Source organism: Eretmochelys imbricata, chromosome 2, assembly GCF_965152235.1.
Source record: "Eretmochelys imbricata isolate rEreImb1 chromosome 2, rEreImb1.hap1, whole genome shotgun sequence".
NCBI lineage: Eukaryota > Metazoa > Chordata > Testudines > Cheloniidae > Eretmochelys > Eretmochelys imbricata.
This window is the reverse complement of record NC_135573.1, coordinates 74,036,043-74,056,998: the sequence shown is the minus strand read 5'-3', so window position 1 is coordinate 74,056,998 and position 20,956 is coordinate 74,036,043. Positions and strand designations below refer to the sequence as shown.

The 20,956-nt window shown below is 41.0% G+C and overlaps 1 protein-coding gene across 4 annotated transcripts in view; it reads left to right on the top strand.

Annotated features, from left to right (window-relative positions):
- Positions 1-20,956, top strand: part of SPIDR (scaffold protein involved in DNA repair) — a 332,345-nt gene that overhangs the window by 9,373 nt on the left and 302,016 nt on the right. For all 4 annotated transcript variants that reach the window (XM_077810302.1, XM_077810303.1, XM_077810301.1 and 1 more), the window contains exons 4-5: positions 1,502-1,687; positions 9,975-10,141. In XM_077810302.1, the coding sequence (XP_077666428.1) occupies positions 1,502-1,687; positions 9,975-10,141 (353 nt within the window). The remainder of the gene's footprint in view (positions 1-1,501; positions 1,688-9,974; positions 10,142-20,956) is intronic.

The window sequence follows — 20,956 nt, the reverse complement described above, 5'->3', positions numbered from 1 at the left end:
AATATGGCAATACACCTTATTCCAAAAAAGCCCTAGACTTAATTTAGGAATGCAATCAGCCATTGATGAAATGCAGCTACCTCTGGTAGAACATGTCAGCGTTACTATGCACTCTTAGAAGAGTTACATATTGGTTTACAATTAAAAAGTGAAGAATAATGCTTTATCTAGGTGAAACTTCAGGAGAATTTAAATTATAATTCTGTGAGAAGGAGTTTGATCAGTTAGCCAGTGATAGCACTCCATTCATGTACAAGATGCGCTGGGATAGTGGTTCCCTAACCTCCTAGCCTCCATTGCCAATCAAAGTCCCCTCTTCCTTATAGATGCAAGGTAGGGAAGCTACTGCTGCAGACTCTTTCCACTTTTCCTCACAGGAGTTTGAAACCCCCACAGATTTTGCAGGCTCTCTTCAGGTGTGTCACTTCTACCCCCCTGCCTCCAGTCTTGCCTTTGTCTCTCTATCTGCTCCAGAGGCTCTGCTGCTTCCGTTGGGTTCCCTGAGTTAAAAATAAGTAAGATAATGGGCATCTCTTCTACATGCTATCTTGGAGTTCAAAATTATGCTTTTCCAGATTTTTGAAAGGAATCTGTGTTGCGGGTCGGAGAAGGTGATTTTGGTTTTTTCCTCCAGTACCGATACCCAACAATTGGATTTTTCAGAATGAGAGATCAGACTTCAAAGTGGAAGGAAGTAAGAGATCTCATTTGCCTTGTGCCTGCCTGTAAACTGAAATTCATTGTGCTACTAAGCTGTAATCCTCTTCCTTTATATGCATTAATAATAATGGGTAAAAGGTATTTTGGAATACCCATCAGTTGTCTTTACTTTATCTCTGAAAACATGTTGGTTTCACCAGTTGTCTCTGAATGAACTGTTGTTCTTAGTTACTCCTGAGCAGTTTAATTGCCTTTTCTAATTTTGCTATGACAGTGAAAGGCTCTACAATTCTGCATCTTAACTTTTGTTGTTATGATTAATGATGACACATTATTAGTTTTTGTGTAAATTACCACACATACTTAAAAAAAAAAAAATCCAAAAACTGATTTTACTTTGAGACTTCAAAATACTGTATTTGAAGTGTCTCTGCAGAGATGGAGCCTGGAGGTGACAATGTGATCCAGAGGAATGAGCAGGGAACTGTGTCAAGATTGCTAGTCCTGGCTCTGCTACTGACTTGCTCTGTGGCCTTGGCCAAGTCATGTGACCCCTCTGCCCCACATGCTCTTTCTGGAAATGGAGATGCTAATACTGGCCTCACAGAGTTGTAATGAAGATAGATAATGCTTTATATTTTAAAAGTGTAAGTGGTAATGCCATAATATTTTAGTATTAAGTGTGGATACTCAAATAGTTGCACCTGATATTGGGGGGGACAGGATTTATGATTTATTTCAGCTCAAAAAGAATGCAAGTTTAATTTTAAATTCACTAGTTTAGAAACTCCTATTGATTTCATATTGTTATATACTAACACTATCTCATACTCTCTGATAGGAGTTTCTACTGTTGAGAACCCAGAGGAGTTTGCGGACATAGTATGGAGCTCTAGTGGTAGCGACTTGTCAGATGATGAGAATAAAATATTGATTTCAAGGTTGTATAACCAAAAGAGTCATCATTCCAAAGCACAGAAATCTTACAGCAAGAATAACTTATTGTCAGAGGACAGGAGTAGTGAAGGTGAGTTCAAATGTTTGCAAGTGCTTTTTGGAAAGAAATCCTGTGTTTGCTGGATTTTAAATATTTTATGGAAAAATCATTTGAAGTTATTGCAAAATGTTACAGCTCTGATCCTGCTCTAATTAAAGTTGGTAGAAAAACTCCCTCTAACTTCTGTGGGAGCCAGAATGGGCCCTAAACAGCTTTAGCAAAAGTGAACTATATACTAAAGTATGAAGGGTGGAATGGCGAGGGATAATAGTTGTCCAATACAAATAAAAATGATTTATAATATATTGAAATAGGATGACCTACTCTTTATAGGCTGGTACACTAACTCCTTTGTCCATGCTGTTTGTGGAGTTGTGAACCCCCAGGCCTTCAGTCCCCACACAACCAGTCCCCACACAACCATTACCCTCCTGCAGATACAGCTGGTGGTGAATGGCACTTCCTGTGCCTATCTGGTAAATCAAGCCTAGATTTCCATATAGAGTATTCCTGCAATTCTCTACATCTGATACTTTTATCAATTTTTATTGCTCACCTGTGTACACCGTTCATATATAGTACACTATGGTTCGTTGAGTTTCTGGTCTAATGAAAGGTTTTCTCCCTGACTTAATAAGTTTTCTGTTGGGTTAATTGTTCTCTGCCCCCAGTGTCTAAAGAGAGACAAAACTGTAATTAAAGAAGAAAAAAAGCTATGCTTTGTGCACAAATTTGTAACTCTTCACCTAAATATTAACAACCAGAGCAGAATTAATCTGAATGAACCTATGTGCTACTCTTGTATATTCTTCTCTGATCTACATTAACTGTCTGTGGGTGGAGAACCAAAGGTAAAGAAATAAACATCTAATCATTTCCTTTGGTAATATACTGCTTTAAAATATCAGGTAATTACAGTAAATATATATAGTGAAAAATGAAATGTGTGGTACAAATCTAACCTTGCCAATGGTGGAACAAAATTAATACTTTTAATGAACATGGGGTTTCTCTTCCTTGAATATAAACCACCAGGGTGTAGTGGATTGCGAGGGTGGAGAGGGTTTTTTAATTTGATTTTTAGCATGTGTGTGTGTGAGAGAGAGAGAGAGAGAGAGAGAAATAATTTTGAACTGTAAATTTTTGTAATTCAAAAAAGCTTCTGAACCTTTGACTTTTCTCTAAATAATTAATAAACAGCAACCAGATTTCTAAATAGTTGACATTTTGTTTCTTGCTTATATCACTTTTTCCTCCTCAAAATAATACTCTGCTTGGGGCAACTATCCCCTACAGCAGTGTTTCTCAAACTGGGGGCCCCAACCCAAAAGTGGGTCACAAGACTGTTGTGTGTGTGTGTGTGTGGGGGGTCACAATAGCTGCTGCTGGCTGGATGCCCAGCTCTGAAGGCAGCACCCTTGCCAACTGCAGCACAGAAGTAAGGGTGGCATGGTATTGCGGGGAGCTTGTCACTTTTGGGGATTGTCATCACAGCTTGAAATATTTTAAAAGGGCTTTTCAGCAAAAAAAACCAAAACATGAGAACCCCTTCCCTACTGAATAGTAGTTGCCAACCTGGTGGCTTCTAAGACATACGAAATCACTTTATTTTGTAATATTCTATATGCCCAGGCACTGAACAGTTAGCAAATTCAGTCAAGGATCGATGTGACTAGAACAAACTGATTTCTTCTTCTTCTTTGAGTAGTGTCCCCCATGGGTGCTTTGCTTCAGGTGAGCAAGCACCTCTTGAGCCCTTGATTAGAGATTTTCCTTTAGCAATGTCTGTTTGGCCCACACACGTGCTATATACAACCTCGTGCTGCACTCCAAGGGTATGTAGGGTTGCACATGTGAACTGCCCTCAGTTCCTTCTCTACCCCTCAACCTGAGATGGAGCGCTAATGTGTCTGTCTCATGTGTGCCTCAGTGTGTTTTGTGGTTTTTGTTTATTGGTAGTATAGAATTAGTTGTAAGAGGTTTCAGTTTTTCCTCTTTCCCCAGTTTTTCCTCCCCATTTTTCCTGGGGACTTTATTTGGCCTGGCTGGACTTACCAGCTTTCAAATGCTGCCTCTCCTGGCAGGAGACTATCCCAGTCAGCAACAGCCACTCTAGTGTATCCATTGCCTGGGAGAGTCCTATATCTCCCAAATGGGTAACTTTTTGTGTGGCTCTTAAAATCTGGAGCTCCAAAGAATCAGGAGACTAAACTGAAGCTGCTGCTGGGATCACTCCCCTCAACCCACTTTCAAGTCAGGTCAGGAGACTCCCTTCTTCCCTCCCTGTACATCTGTCTCCAAACAGATCCAGTGCCTCTTCCAGTGCCTGAGAAGATCTCACAGGACTAAGATAAGGCTCCAAAGAGGAGGAGCTTGGTCTCCCACCAGAAGGAGCCAGCTACCAAGAAGTCCTGATCTCCTGTGAAGTCTACAGTGTCTGAGGCCTTGACCTCTCGACATGGTGCCGTGGAAGCGAACGACCCTCCCTCCAGTACCGGCGGAGCAGGAAGATCATGGAGCACTTTGGGGAAAGATGGTGCTGGCAGGGCCCTGGTACTACTGCCCATCTATTTCAGACTTACCAATGGTGCCCTCCCACTTGACTCTATCGGTACCAACAAAATCGAAGCACACACCTTCTGCCCCGGCACCTACACGCTACAAACCAATGGTACCTCCCAAGTCAACTGCTTTGTCAGTACCAACCCACTTGGTGCCACAGGAATTCCGTCAGTGTTAGACAAGCCACTGCTTATGGGTACCAAATGACTCTTCGTACCATGACCTCAGTTTCTGGATTACCACTGCTTCCTGGTACCACAGAATTGTCCAACCTTTTCTCCTGGGAGTCATCCCATTGGAGGACATTGGAGAACTCCTTCATCCTCCTCAGTCTGTCTCCTCCTTATCAGTGTAGGGTTCCCTTACACATCATTAGAGGAACCCATACTTTAACAAAGACCCTTGCCCATGTCAGGGGTGTAGAGATCAGTCCTGAGTACTACTCCCTCTCTCGCATGGGCCTCCCCTATGGCCTTACTGGTATCCTTTGGCAGCGTATCAGCAGCAATTTGCTTGACCTCCAACTCCACTGCATCTGGAAACTGTCTGCTCCACCAAAGCCCCAACACAAGAAGACCTTTTCAGGAACAGGAAGCTAGGGTGGACAAAGAGGCTACCCCTTAAATCTGTATATCATCTTTGTCTCTGGATGAGAGAGTCATGCCTCCACCACCATGAATAGCTGACAGTTTTCATCAATTCCAGGTCCTTGTGAAGAGGATGGTGGACACACTCCAGATTACCTCCTCAAGAGGTAAACAGTCACATCACAAGCTCCAGGACATTTTGCAGCTGGTGACACCCATCCAAGTTGCATTACCCATTAATGAAATGTGCCTGGATCTGTGCATTGAAGCTATAAAGCCCATTGTGTATATAGCCCATCAGATTCAAATCTCAGCTATTTTGTCTTCCTGGAGTTCAGAATGTCACTGCTGATATTCTCAGCAGGTGCTTCTTCCAGGACTATGAATGTGAGTTTGACTCCCAAATCCTTCCTGGGGTATTCTAGAGGTCGGGAATTCCACAGGTGGACCTATACACCACATCCAACAATGGGAAGTGCCCTTTATCCCGCTCAGGAGGCGGCGTAAGTCGCCTCTCTTTGGGAGATGCTTGTCTCCTTCCTTTGACAAAGGGCCTGTTCTACGCATTCCCTCCAACACCACTAATTCTAAGAGTGATAAACAAGATCCTCCAGGACAAAGCCAGGTTTATCCTCATAGTACTGACCTTGCTGAGGCAAACTTTATATCCTTACCTGCTTCACCTGTGTCTCCAACTGGTGCTCAGACTTCTGACAGCCTCTCATCTCTCCCAGGGCCTGGGCCATGTGCTTCACCTGAAACTAGGGGGGGGTCCTTTTTCAAGCGTGGGTCCTAGATGGTTCATGGGATTAGAATCTACCTGTTCGACAGGAGTACAAGTATTACTAAACAGTAGAAGGAAGTCAACTCGAATTATTTACCTTCAGAAATGGAAGAGATTCAACCCTGATGTTAGTCACTGGCTTCTGCCTGAATCTTTTCTGCTCTCAGCTATCTTGGATTAATTACTGGACTTAAACCTGATTTTCTTTAAAATCAATTAGCTCTATTAAAGTTAACCTCACTGCGATATCAGTTTTTTTTTTCATTCCCCACTAGTGGAGTTTTCTGTTTTTGCACATCCCATGCCCTTAAGATTTATTAAGGGTGTGGGGAATCTAGCTCCAGGTTAAGGACCTTACTCTGACTTGGGATCTCAACCTGGTGCTTAGATAGCTTTATGGGACTTCCATTTGAACCTATGGTGACCTGCTCCTTGCTTCACTTATCTGTGAAGATGGCCTTTCTAGTAACTATCATGTCAGCCCACAAGGTTGAAGAACTTGGATGTCAGACCTCACCCCATTTACAATATTTTTCAAGGACAAGGTCTTCCTACAGTTGCACCCAAAGTTCTTACCTAAGGTGCTGTTGGATTTCTATCTTAATCAGTCTATTCACCTACTGGTATTTTTTCCTAAACCACATAAATCTCAGAGGGAGACTTCTGTTTATATGTTAGATGTACATTTGGCATTGGCCTTTTATCTGGATAGGACCAATCAATTTCGGAAATCACCTAGACTCTGTGTCCATTGCAGAATAATCAAAGGGACCACAGTCTCTTGAAATGGATTGCTGGGTATATTACTGCTTGCTGTGATGCAGATGGTGCTTTGCAACCCCAAAGGATTATAGCTCTCTCTATCAGATCACAAGCAACTTTCACAGCGTTACTCAAAAACATTCCAGTTTCTGAGATATGCAGAGCTGCTCCTTGGGCTTCAGTGCATACCTTTTCTAAACAAAGTGCCTTGGTCTATGCTGTTAGATCTGATGCGGCACTTGGTTCTACTGTACTGTCTTCAGTCTTGGCCTTGATACTGCTTGGGAGTCACCAAAGGGACACTACTCGAAGAAGAAGAAGAAGAAGAAAAGGCTACGCTCAGCTTGTGCAGTAATTGTGGTTTGTTGAGATGTGTGTCTCTACAAGTGCTCCACCACCTGCCCTCCTTCCCCTCTGCTTTGGACTGTTCTTGTTGAATACGCAGATAGAGAAGGAACTGTGCGAAGTTCACCTGTGCAGCGCTATATGTGCTTGGAGCATGGCAGGAGGTTGTAAGAACACATGCGGGGGATAAACTGACTCTGCTAGTGGAAAAATCCCCAATCAAAGGCTTCAGAGAAGCATGCCCACCACAGATGGAGCACCCATGGTGGGGGACACACATCTCAAAGAACCACAGTGGCTGCACAAGGTGAGTGACCTCGTCTTTTATTTCCTGCATGGTTTGGGGAGGGCAGGGGAATTATCTTGTGTGCTCAATACCACTAGAAGACCTCCTTTCCTCCATGCCCTCTCTCAGTTCACTTACCAGTTCTGTGAACTACCTTTACTCTGACTGGGGTCAGGTACCATTAGTATGCAATTTTGTAGTAACTTTCTTTGGTTCTCAGTGTTCCTTTCTAACTCCCATGTCTCCAGACATCAGCATGAACAGAGTGTGTTATACCAATAAAATAAAAACCAGCAGGATCTTATTAAAGGGGAAAAGGCAAAATACCACATTTATTGTGGATACAGAAAGAATCATAGTAAGCAGTTAGTTATAGCTATAACATTCCATTCAATCTCATATTTATTCACACATTCATTCATACAAACACACACAGGTTCTGCAAGGTTGTTATCATAGTTACCAGCCTTAGAGTTGCTCATGCCAAGCCATTGGCCAGGTGGCCTGGAGGCCTGGACATGAGGAGGGAGCAGGGCCTTGTCAGATGCTCATCTGATACTCCTGGAAGTTGGTTTGCAGAATCGGACCCCAAAGTTCTCACTTTCTAGAGTCCATTGTTATAGGAATTTCTTCCTATGTCAGTCTATGGGAATTGCTTCATCATGCTGTTGCTGAATCAATCAGCAGATAGCACATTCCTGACTGCTCCGTGCTGCTAGATGTTATCTTGTTCTTTGGTTCTCCCATTCTTGAGTCTGTTGGGTGGATTCCAGTCTGCCCTCCAGGGGTCCTGTGGTTATTTCCACTTGACTCCTTCTTCAGCCGATGGACACTGGATTCTTAGGCTGGCATCTCCCTGATCATTCAGTTATTATCCACACCAAGCATCCATGCACATACATCCTCTATCTCTATTTTAATCACAATTGTTAATACAACAAAAGGGCGGGGAGTCTCTGGGTGCTGTTTCTGTTGTTACAAAGTATTGCTTTGAGTCTCTCTCTGTGTGAATTGCTTTGAGAACAGACTCTGTCTTAGAATGTACTAACGCAATTAGCAGCTTGCAGGTTTCACACATAGAGGGAGAGAAACAGTACCAAAAACCAAGAGACCTCTTAATTAGTAATACCCTGGAATTTAAACTATGGGGAATCAAACTCATTTGTGATTTTAATACAGAACTTCTTTAATATGATCCAACAAGTGCTGCTACCTCAGCCTGCTTCCTCACACATACAAGAAAGTATATTCATATCATTTTCAGCTTTGACCAATTCCACAACTCCTTATTTGTTCTAACCATGCTTCCTTTAGATCTCCCCCCTAGATTTAAAACCTCACATGGACTTACTTCACAAACAACGGTGTGTCTGCTCTCTCTCCATTCAAGCAAGTATAGTCAGAATGGAGCTAAAAGTGTGTTTATATGCTTTGCAAGCAACACAAGATCCTTCCCCTCAGGAGTTTACAATCTCAGGCCTGATCTACACCTAAAACATAGGTTGATTAAGCTATGTCACTCATGGGTGTGAAATATTCAAACCCTGAGCGTCGTAGTTAAGCCCAGCTAATCCCCGGTGTAGACCACTCGGTGAACTGAAGAATTCTTCAATTGATCTAGCTACTGCCTCTCAGAGGGGTGGTTTAACTGCAGCGACAGAAAAACTCCTTCCATTGCTGTAGCAAGTGTCTATACTATAGTGGCGTAACTGCAGCTATGGTGCTCTAGCACTTGTAATGTAGACAAGCTATTAGATCCTGATCCTGCAATTTACTGCACGGGGAAGGGAAGACTGCTGCAACAATACAGAGCCCCTCTGACTTGAAAAGATCTTGAAATGGGATCAACATGAGTAGACCCTTATGTCTGATGCAGTCCCATTAAAGTAAATTAGATTCCATGTATCTTTAAAGATTATCTTTTTTGCAGGATAAGGGCCTAAATATCCAATGTACAACTGAAGGATAGGGACTGAGTTTCTTTGAGACAGAGCTGGGTTCCATAAGTGGAGAGAAGAGGCCTATTTTCAGGGGAAATTGGAAAAAAGAAGGGGTGAGTTGGAGGCGTGATTGGACCTGGTATTAACCTGTGTCTTCTGTCTACACTACCTGAACTGGGAAGCATGTTCCCAGCTGCAGACAGATAGGTGTTAGCCCAGTAGCTCAAACAGAGCTTAAAAATAGCATTGTAGCTGGGGATAGCATGGGTGATGGCTTTGGCTAGCCCCCTGAGTACAAACTGACCCGAATCCCCTGGGCACATGCCCAGGTGGCTAGCCTGAGTTGCCACCTGTGCTACCGCACGTTATACTTCCATTTTTAGTGTGCTAACTCAAGGAGAGCTAGCGTGTCTTTCTACCTGTGCTAGAAGCGCACTGCCTGCTGCAGTGTAGATGTACCCATCATCTTGTTGCTTTAGTCTGTACCTTTTTTTCTTTTGGAATAACCTTCATGTAGCTTTGGTTTATCAACTCTCTATTTTTGTTTCAGATCTCTGAAGAAGACTTAATTTTTCTCTCTTATCTTTTACTTCTCTTACCCTCTGTTGTTTGATTTACTCAGCCAAACATGAGCTAGGGCTTTTGGAAAATGTAACTAGATAAATCCTAATAATTAAAAACCCCTACCTTTTCAGGGACAATAAGAGTTGTTAACCAATCAGATTGCATATGGAAATAGTCAGTCTGTCATCTTGAGATTTGCCTCCACAAAAGTTAGCATTTACCTGCTATTTAATTTTATAACTGTACTATTTAGCTCTGCAAAGTATACTAGAATTGAGCTTTTTATGGAAGATGCTATCAAAGTTGTTTTGTGTGTTATGGAAAGAGTAAGAAAAATATCGGTTGAATGTACATAAAATAACATCACTTACATTTTTGAATGAGAGATAATTTAACAGCATGTTTACTGTCATTGTTGAATTCATAGTTATAAATAACACACAGACTTATTAAGAAAAATGTCTTTAATTTTAAAAAATACTTTAAGGTGAACCACAGTTCATTGACTGGGAGAAGGACAGTGATCCTGGGGATGGTAGTGATGAATGCAATGGATCAGGAAAAGATGACAGTGCATTGGACATATCAGACTCTGATTCCTGTGCAAGCAGTAATTCTCTGCCTGTTGAAGAGAAGGAAGGTGAACTTCCTAAGGTGAGAAAATGTTTCTGCTTAAAAAAAACAAAACATAACCATACAGCATATTAAGGTTTGGAAGAACTGATTTGGGTGGGACATAAGGGTTTTGTTTTTCTTTACCTCTTCTCCCTAAAAGAGAGCTTCACAAACAAGAATATTTCAAATTCTCATTCTTCCCCAAACCTACAGATAGGTAAGCAGTATGGTCAGTGAATAGAGTAGTCGACAGAGCGTCTTGTAGTTATTAAATCATCACATGAGATCTGATTTAGAAAATAAAATAATTAATTTATAAGAAAGTTGTACAATGTCTTGTGCAGTTTCAGTGGCATGGGTTTTTGCCTTAAAGTAAGAGTGCTGTGCCAAAACAGACTGTTTCAGTATCAGACCTTGAGGCAGCTTTCCTCTGCTAGGATAACCTGTAAGGTACACACTGTTATATAATAATAATGGTGGGTGTGTGTGTGTGTGTGTGTGTGTGTATATATATGTGTGTGTGTATATATATATATATATATATATATTATAATAATCAACATAGTCATAAATGAGTTGGAAAAAGGGGTAAACAGTGAGGTGGCAAAATGTGCAGTTGATACAAAATTATTAAAAATGGTGATGTCCAAAGCAGACTGCGAAGAACTACAGAGGAATCTCACAAAATTGGGCAACTGGGCAACAAAATGGCTGATGAAATTCAATGTTGATAAATGCAAAATTTTTAATGCACAGTGGAAAATATAATCCCAACTATACATACAAAATAATGGGGTCTATATTAGCTGTTACCAGTCAAAAGAGAGATCTTAGAGACATTGTGGATAGTTCTCTGAAAACATCTGCTCAGTGTGCAGTCAAAAAAGCTAACAATGCTAGGAACCGTTAGGAAAGGGATAGTTAATGAGACAGTAAATATCATAATGCAACTGTTTAAATCCATGGTATGCCCACACCCTGAATACTATGTGCAGTTCTGGTTGCCTCGTCTCAAAAAAGATACAGAAAAGGGCAACAAACATGGCTAGGGGTATGGAACAGTTCTATATGAGGGAGAGATTAAAAAGACTGGGACTATTCATCTTAGAAAAAAGATGACTAAAGGGGTGTATGATGTAGGTGTATTTAAAATCATTAACGGTGCGGAGAACATGAATAAGCAAGTATTATTTAGCCCTTCACATAGCACAAGAACCAGAGATCACCCAATAAAATTAACAGGCAAAAGGTTTAAAACAAAAAAACCCAAACCGAAGTACTACTTCATACAATGCACAATCAACTTGTGACCCTCTTTGCTAGGGAATGTTGTGACAGCCAAAAGAATAACTGGGTTAAAAAAAGAATTAAGTTCTTGGAGGATAGGTCCATCAATGGCTATTAGCCAAGATGGTCAGGGGTTTAACCCTATGGTTTGGGTGTCCCTAAACCTCTGACTGGCAGATGCTGGGACTGGGTGACAGGGAATGGATCACTCTAGAATTTCCTTGTTCTGTCTATTCCCTCTGAATCATCAGGCATTGGCCAGTGTCAGAAGACAGGTTACTGGGCTTGATGGACCGTGAGTCTGATGCAATATGGCTGTTCTTATGTTTTTTACAAAATGGTTACCTGTTTCCTCTCACAGAAGATCCATTATCCTTAGGCACCAGTTTTACAAACATTGTTTCTAAATTTCCATGCATAAATTTTAGGTGCCTGCATTTTTTGGGCATCCCAAATCTTGGATTGGTTTGTGCCAACTTGATTTTTGTGCTTCAGCTGGGAAATTAGGTGACAATTGCTGTGCACAAATGCTATTTGCGTGCAGAAAAACTTGATGTTCAAAATTGCACTCATAAAAATAAGCATACATATTTTAGGGGCTGAATTGAAGTAAATTTCTAATATTTAGCCCTTGTATTTAAAAGTTCATAGTACTGTAAAAGTATGTTCCCAGAATTTCCAGTAGAGGGTGCCAAAAACTAACTATTCAGTTTTACTTTTCAGTAACAGATTACTTGGGAATTCTAGAGAAAAATGGATTTAGAATTGTATACTCTTATGTAATTGCAAAAAGAAAAGGAGTACTTGTGGCACCTTAGAGACTAACAAATTTATTTGAGCATAAGCTTTTGTGAGCTTAATGCACTGTTGTGGCAATTAGAGATTGTGCAGGTTAAATTGTCCAAGAGGGGTTTGTGTGTGTGGGGTTTTTTTTTTTTTTTTGGTATGATGAATACAGATGTCAACATCAAATCTGACATCTGAGCAGACATAAGGTATGGCATGTTATCCTAGACAAAAGGAAAAACAAACAGTATATCTGTAGTAATAATGATAAGCGGAGTGTGAAAACAGTGGGCCAAACTAAATTGCAACTACTTGCATCACTACGTCAGTTAAATCAATGGAGTCGCAACTACTTTCACCAAGACTGAATCTTGCCAAGATTATGAAAAAAGGATCTGTCTGAGAATAAGAGTTCTGTTTCCCGTCTACTAATCAGGAGTGGGGTAGAATCGCTGACAAGTAGCAATACTTGAATAATTCATCAGACATGATGCTTCTGCTTCTGGCTAGTAGATTAAAGACAAGGGTGAAGAGGCTCCATTTCCAATATCTTGGAGAAAAACCTAGCCCTCCTGACACCCCCTGCTATGCAGGGAAAGGTACAGGGTTTTCTACAGGGCTCTGTTCCTGAAACCTGCTTGTGGTGCCATCTCTATTTCTCTCTTTTTATTTGGCTCTGACTAGTAAGATGTCTTATAAACTTGATGCTTCATCCCTTCTAGATGCTATAAATAGGAAGGAGCATTTCCCCCTGCAAGGGTCCCAGAGCTCGGGCTGCAGCCCGAGTCCAAACATCTACACCGCAGTTGAACAACCACTTAGCCCAATCCCTATGAGCCTGAGTCAGCTGGCACGGGGCAGTTATGGGTTTGTAATTGCTGTGTGGACATACCCCATAGCTCTACCCTTTCTTCACCTTCCAGTTTAAGTTTTTGATCCCCTTTCAATTTCTCCAGTGCTTACATTTGTGCCCAAGAAGCAGTGAGACATTAAATGTGATTCCTGATTATTTTGCTGCTACCCAGAGGGCTGAGTAGCAGCAGTGAAACTGACAAGTTTGGTTTTCATTTTTGCTACTGTTTTACAAAGCCATGAACATTAGTGGAAACATTAGAGCTGTCTGTCTGTAGATTCAGGAAGACTGTACTGCTTTGGTTTGTTTCAAAAGGAAGAGGAAAGGCTATCTTCACAATCATAAGTGCTAGAAGCGTCTTTTAATAGAAATTTAAATTCTATACAACTTGATGGTTTGGGCCTCCATGTTATCTAGGAATAACTACCCTCTCAGTGCCGACAAGTAAATTTTTCATGCTCTGACAACTAGTAATCTTGTTACTGTTGTGGTAGAGCCCCTGAAATCAAGTGAAAACTGATAGTCATGGCAGACAAGATTACATAAATCTGTAAATAAGAATAGTTGAGGAGTTAGATAATTAATGGATACTTAGGTGTATCAGCTCTTCTCAGTTGTCAAATCGTTTCCCTAATCTGACCAGCAGAAGGAGAAAGGCTCCCCCCCGCAGATCTTCCCCGTCCATACTATGTCAGGAGTCAGTGGGTGATGTGTAGGTGAGTACATCCTCTCCCCTACACCCTCTTCAGAGTACCATCAGGAATCCAGGGTAATATTAATACAGAATGAACTCCAATGAACTTTCTCCACATGGAAATCCACATTAAGGAAGTTTAAAGGAACTTGGGAGTCCTAATAGCAGAGGTGGAATGGAGTGCCCCGTGCCCACCTCATACAATCCCAGGAAAACACACTTAGGGTTTGTCTATACATGACAGTTGTGCCACTTTCATTATCCCAGTATAGTTCAAGTGGTACAACCCCCTCCACCCCAGCGTGGCTGTAGTTATACCAGTATAGTTTATTCCATACAGGAAAGGGGAATCAGCTGTAACAATATACAGCACCTTCTATACTGGTACAACCCCTGCATCCATGCTAGGGGTTGTACCGATATAACTATTTCAGAAAAAAATCACACCTCTAAGCAAAATAGTTTATACTGTTACAAAAATTGTGTGTAGACCAGGACTCTGAGGATTCCTTTTCAGTTTTCCTTCTGACAGAGCTCCCTTTTGTGGAAATTTCCATGGGAGTGGTCAGTCTGGGCCATACTTTAACTCTGGGGGCTTGCTCATGCAGGAAGGTAAATCCCCAGTGTCAATTAGTGGCTTCTTACAGTTTTGGTATACTTTGCCATGTTATGCAATATTTGGGACTTGCACCCTTGTAGGAATAATTCAGGCAAACTATCTGAGGAAAAACACAACAGAACTGAGAATACAAAAGAGGTGTTTGCTATAGGAAAGCATTGTCTACAAGATTAATCCTTGCTTGTTAATTTAGTTGGTTAACACTGTAAAATGAGCAGCCATTTGAGATACAATATTTGTGTAGTATTTACTAAATCTCTGAAACCTAATGGAGTGTCTGCATAATTAGAAGACTTTTTTGTGTGAAATTTATTTTCTACTACTCAGAAATGCTACACTCCATTAGGTTCTGGAGGGTTAGCGATTCTGTCAAAATATTTTTCTGCAATATTTATCCATTTTTACAGTGTGCTAGACCTCTAATGTCATGGGCCATTTTTAAAGACGAATAAGTTTGTGACTGATGCCTTCCTTGATGCACCAATAGGTTTAGTCTGAAAATTACTTCTCTCCCGTGTTTTATAACAAATCATTTTTTTAAAAACAAAAAGGAGGGTGAGGGCTTAAACAGAAATGTACAAGCTGGATGTATTACACCAGGGTGTATGTACACAGCTTTTACTTATGTGTAGGCCCTGCACTTAAAAAACAGAGGATAGGATTTTCACAGCTGCTTAACATTGGCCTAACTCTGCTCAGTCTCATTAACTTCAATGGGAGCAGAGTTAGGTCAATACACACAGTTTTGAAAATCCCACCCAGAGTTGGGTGGAGTGTGTGTTTTCTTTCCTTTTGGGGAGTGGGGGAGAGACGGGAATGGAAAGGAAGTGTTGCTTTTTGCTCAGATACAAAAAACCCTTTTATCTATAACTGACTTGATTTTTTGCATAAGAAATGAAGGACAGACAATACTGATGAGGTCTGGCTCAAGAATGGTCTTCCTCAGGAACTTCCAAAGGGTCGAGGAGGCACTAGCAACCTTTTCCTTGGAGATTCTGGTGTGCAATGATGGTAACCGCCTTTCCAGTATAATTATATAATGTTTTAAGGAGGACTCTATTCCACTCGATGCAGGTCACTGCATTACAAATAGTGGTTTGAATGACCCAACCAGAATGTGGCCTTCGCTAAAAGCCTCCTCTCAGAGATAAAAGGCCTCTAATGTAATCAAAAAAGACTAATCTCTTAAATATTTTAAATTTTAAATATTTTCATTCCAGGGGATTAAACAGAATCTAATGTTGTTTAAATCAGATTTCATGCCTCCTACCATGCTGCCTCCTACACTAGGAACTGCCTCTCTCCATGCATGCCAAATGGCCTCCTTTTTTTCCTTCAGATCCCTTCTAAAACACTTTTCTGTGAAGTCTTCAGCATCAATCCTCCTAAAGTAGGTTAACTCTGTTTTATTAAAATATATGTCTGCCTCACTTGGAGCCTGGATACTCCTCTAATGTCCTGTATGCTTAGACTATGTATTGTCTGTGTCTGGTGTGCTGCCAGATTTGCTCACTTTTTGTGACTAGTCCCATTTAGGCCAGAGAAATTTAATTACATGAATGAAGTGAGGAAAATTTGTCCCCTAAATTATGAATTTCTTGGAGCAGTGATCATATCTTCCTCTGTATGTGCTATGTAGAATAAGTAAAGCTTAATAATTATTTAAGGCAGACCCTTTTTTGCAAAACACACTTAATAAGCCTGCCTGCAGTTTATCTTTTAAATTATAACATCTAATCTGAATGCAAAAGAACCCAGCAAAAAAAGCTAACTTTATAATTTGATAAAACATTTTTTCTCAAAGGAATAAATACTACCTGAAAAGGGGTTCCAAAGAGGATGGCTCTAGACTGTTCTCAGTGGTAGCAGATGACAGAACGAGGAGTAATGGTCTCAAGTTGCAGTGGGGGAGGTTTAGGCTGGATATTGGGAAAAACTTTTTCACTAGGAGGGTGGTGAAACACTGGAATGCGTTACCTAGGGAGGTGGTGGAATCTCCTTCCTTAGAAGTTTTTAAGGTCAGGCTTGATAAAGCCCTGGCTGAGATGATTTAGTTGGGGATTGGTCCTGCTTTGAGCAGGGGGTTGGACTAGATGACCTCCTGTGGTCCCTTCTGACCCTGATGTTCTATGATTCTAAAACATTAACAGTTCCTAAATGGGAATCTTGTTCTAGGAGGATATTCCTTAAACTAGACCATCGCCAGGTTTTAAATGTTTCAGACTTCACTGAAATGGATTATAACTAGTATTCTAAAAGCCCTGCTGCTTTTTGGCATTGCATTGGAAATGGGAGCTTTAAATGATTTATGTAGACTAGAAAATACTCTTCTGTGCAATTGTCTTTCCTCAGTGAAGAATGTTGTGACGTTCTTCCAAATACACACCTGTGGTAGTATCTGAGGCTTTCTGACCTACTAGAATTGGGGCCATGGATGAGTCAGTAATTGATATATTAGTTTATTGCTGCCTCAGTAACTTAGCTCAAAAATGACAAAATAGGAAAGTGTAGCAAGTGATTAGCTTCTCTCTCCCTTTCTGCACCCTGGTCTTATGCGAAGTAGATTTTACATCTTCGATGGCATCCCAGAAATATCCCTCAAAGGTGAGCAGTATCTTGAGCAGCCAGTCATACAAGTATTTTCTCCTCATTGTCTTTCACCACTATACTTTTTCTACATACAAAATTAAAGTTGAATCTAGCACCTATCTTGTACAATACAGTTAAAAATAGGTTATTTTAGGGAATTGACTCATAACATCAAATGGAATCTGTGTCAAGTCAGATTGATAATTTAAACATTGATAAAAGATTATATGTTTATGTGTTGCTGCAAGCATTTATTTTGGCACCCATGTCTCTTGTATCTGGGCACCTTAAAAAGCATATATTAAGACATAGTAATAATCATAATGAGAGAGAGACCAAACACCACGTTCCCCTGCTGCCTGCAGCATTACAAGTCAGGATACCAGGATTTAATTGGCTGGGAAGGCCTGGACAAAGAGGAGCATCTTGCAGCTGTTTCTGAAAGAGTATTTCTGCAAGGAGCAAATTTCAGAGTTATGAACCCACTATCAAGAAAGATCTGCCTCCAGAACAACAAATACAAACACCTCAACCAGCTTATTAGAAACTCTTATACTTCTAAAGAAATACTTTTTATGGACAAACTGGTCTTTGACTGCAGCACGCACTAAAGTAGGCCTGTTTTCAAAACCAGTTGGTCAGAACACATCAGGTCAATAATGGTTTAGGAAGCAACTGTCACTTTGCACTCACATCAGTCAGGTAAAATGATTAACTATACAGTAACCACTTGATATAACAGAAATAATATCCTTATAATGGAACACGGTAATGGAATCAGCCTTTCTGTAGCCAGAGGAGACTTATCTTGTGACACCTGGCTTCCATTGACTTGATCAATTTAATAAAGTGTAATAGTCTATTTTTCATTTTTCAGTATAGAATATAGTCCACTCCTGGATGAGTTGTGGTAGTCTGCAGGTTATAACTGCTTTCCTTTAGGGCTCCACATTCATATTAATTGGGCCGGAGTTTGAAGGTAGCTGAAGATATAAGTTGAATCATTAGGTCTATATTGGTCTAAGGGTTGATGGTTTAAAACATTTAGTTTGGGAAGTTCAAATCTCAGCATGGCTGACTTGGTCCATTTTCCTCCTGAGGTAGACAACTGGATGGTGATTATTCAAATAATACCTTGAAATCTCAAATCAGCCCTTTGTGCTGTGCATAGACATTAAATAGCCATGTTACTCTTTCTGAGAGTAGAAGTGTCTGACCAAAATTCCCTCCACCCTACACATACATATACTCTAGTTCTATAAGTTGGGTTGCTTAGAGGTGGCCACATTTCAGTTTGTTAAATATTCTGGGATGTTTTTCTATATAAATCTAAAAAAGCATCCGGTGTATTATGCTATTCACATAGACTCTGTTGAATAGCAGAAGTTACTGAATGAAGTAGAGCCTAGGCCTTGATGGCGCATGCTGTTCATACTAGACCTGTCTATTTTCACTGATTCAACTGGGCAAACACTTTGGCTGTTTGGGTCTACTAATCCACCAGTTCTGCTCTGTTTAACTTAAGGATTCAGTTAAGCTACATCTTCTTTCTTGCATAGCTCTGGAGAGCCACAACTTAAATGCAGCTGACAGCATAGCTATCTCTGCTTATGTGTACCAAATACCTCCCTCTCACCCCACGTTTTAAAATAACATTAAAATTAGGGTGACCATATTTCCCAAAGGGAAAACAGGACACTGCTTGGGGCTGGCCCAGGGCACCCCCTCCCCCATGGGGCTGGCCCAGGTGCTCGCCCAAGATGCCGCTCCCCCCCCCCCCCCACCGTTGCAGACTGTCACTGGTCACTTGAACCCTGCCGGCCTCCCACTCAAGGTTGTCACTGGTTGCTCAAACCCGGCTGACCCCAGCATTGGAACCTTTGCCCCCCGGTCTCCCTCTTGCATGGGGCTGGCATCTCCACTCGCCCCCCCCCTCACATTCTGCCCCCATTGCATCCCACATTTTTTGGACAAAAGTGGCATTTGTCCCGTTTGCTCTTGCTAACTTGATCAGTTGGTAAGCGCAAATGGGACAAATGCTCACTTTTGCAAAAAAAAAAAAAAAAAAAAAGAAAAGTAAGGATGGCTGGGACAGGGCTTAAAAAAGGGACTGTCCCGGCTAAAAGAGGATGTATGGTTACCCTAATTAAAATGGAGCTCTTTGGTTTTCCAGAGGCAGCATTCCGTGGGAGCGATTTGGAGTTTTTCAGGCTTAGCTCCTCTAGGCAACAGTGACTCTGTTTGGAACACTGCAGAGGGGATTTCTGAATATTGGGGAGAGGCAAAAGAAATTCATGCTGCTGTACCAGGCCCTCCTCTCTCTACCAACAGCAATACCAATTTATAAGTGTAGATCAGGTGTTAGTTTTTAACTCTTGCTGTGGAGAGAAGTGGTGGAAAAGGAGGCTCATTAGCATGAATAGGGTCAGTCTGGATGGTCTGGCATATGTGCATGATGGGTGTTTGCTATGGACTTAGTAGTATTAGAACTAAGGCTTGACCAAACGTTTTGGTTTAATGATTTTAATTCCATTCTCGACCATAGAAAGAGGTTTGTGCACATCAAATTGTAACAAATGCCTGTGTCTTGGGTAGGTTTGCATTTGATCACCAAACTGTCGACAGTGCTCTAATTTACACAGATTTTATTAAAAAGGAATACTTGTGGCACCTTAGAGACTAACAAATTTATTTGAGCATAAGCTTTCGTGAGGTGCCACAGGTACTCTAAGGTTCCACATGTACTCCTTTTCTTTTTGCGGATACAGACTAACATGGCTGCTACTCTGAAACAGATTTTATTGTTTCTGACTTCCTTGCTAATTTTTAATTTAAAAACCAAACTTATTTTACAGATATTTACAAAGACAGTTTATCCTCAAGATGTTAGGTGGATATTTCTCCATCAAATTTACACCTTCACGATTGTCTGTCTCAGCAAAAAGGTGACGGATTGAATAGGTTTGGGAGTGTGAAATACCCTCTCGCCACTAGAATGCTTGTGCAGCACAGGGGAGAGGGCAGCGTAACTTGAGGAATCTCGTACTGCTGCTGCTCATGCTGTACCTGTTCTCATATCAAATTGTATTGATTGAAGGTTTTTGCCATGTCAAAGACAAAAAATACATACAAACAGCCCCTAAAATATTCAGCAGTAAACAAAACACATCTAAAATGGCTAGTCTGTAGACAAAGTTTAAAAAAAAAAACACAACCCTTCCCCCCCCCCCCCAAAAGCAGTAAGTATACAAAAAACCTTGCTCTTAAATCTCCAGATTTATTGTTTTAAACATTTAGGGCCTGCTTCAGTTTGTATTTAGGGGTTTCTTGCCTTTGACTTCAGTGGGAGCAGAATTGTGCCCTTTGTGAAAAGTGTTAAGCATGTAGAGTTTATGTCCATCTTACTGTATAAAACAAGACAGTTCAGTAGATTCTGATAAGCACAATAAACAGAATATGATGAGATGGAATAAAACTTTAAGTTTTTCTGGCTGCAAGAGGAGTTTGGAAGGTTCATAGCCCAGAAACCTTGTCACTTGGGGCTCAGGTGTCTGTTTTCTCTTTCAGACAGATAAGGTTAGTTTCCTCAGTTGTGTATCTGTATACAGTATCTTTTCACCCATTTTATTCCATGTGTCAGAGGCTAGCTGTGTATTTTCATGCTGCTGCTGGCCTCTGCTTGGAGGGTGTACAGTCAGGTGGTGTGGGAATAGGGTGTAGGAGGTGCTACTGCTGTCACTGGCTGCCATTGCAGTGCAAGAACATAGAATCATGGGGTTAAAAAGGACTGCAATGGTCATCTAGTCCAGCCCCCTGCTAAGATGAAGGATTTGTTGTGTCTAAACCATCCAAGACAGATGGCCATCCACCATCTTTTTGCAAACCTCTAATAAAGAAACTTCCACAACTTCCCTAGGCAGTTTGTTATATTGTCCTACTATTCTTACAGTTAAGAAGTTTTTCTTGAGATCTAATCTAGATCTACTATGCTGTAGTTTGAACCCACTGCCCCTTGTCCAGCCTTCT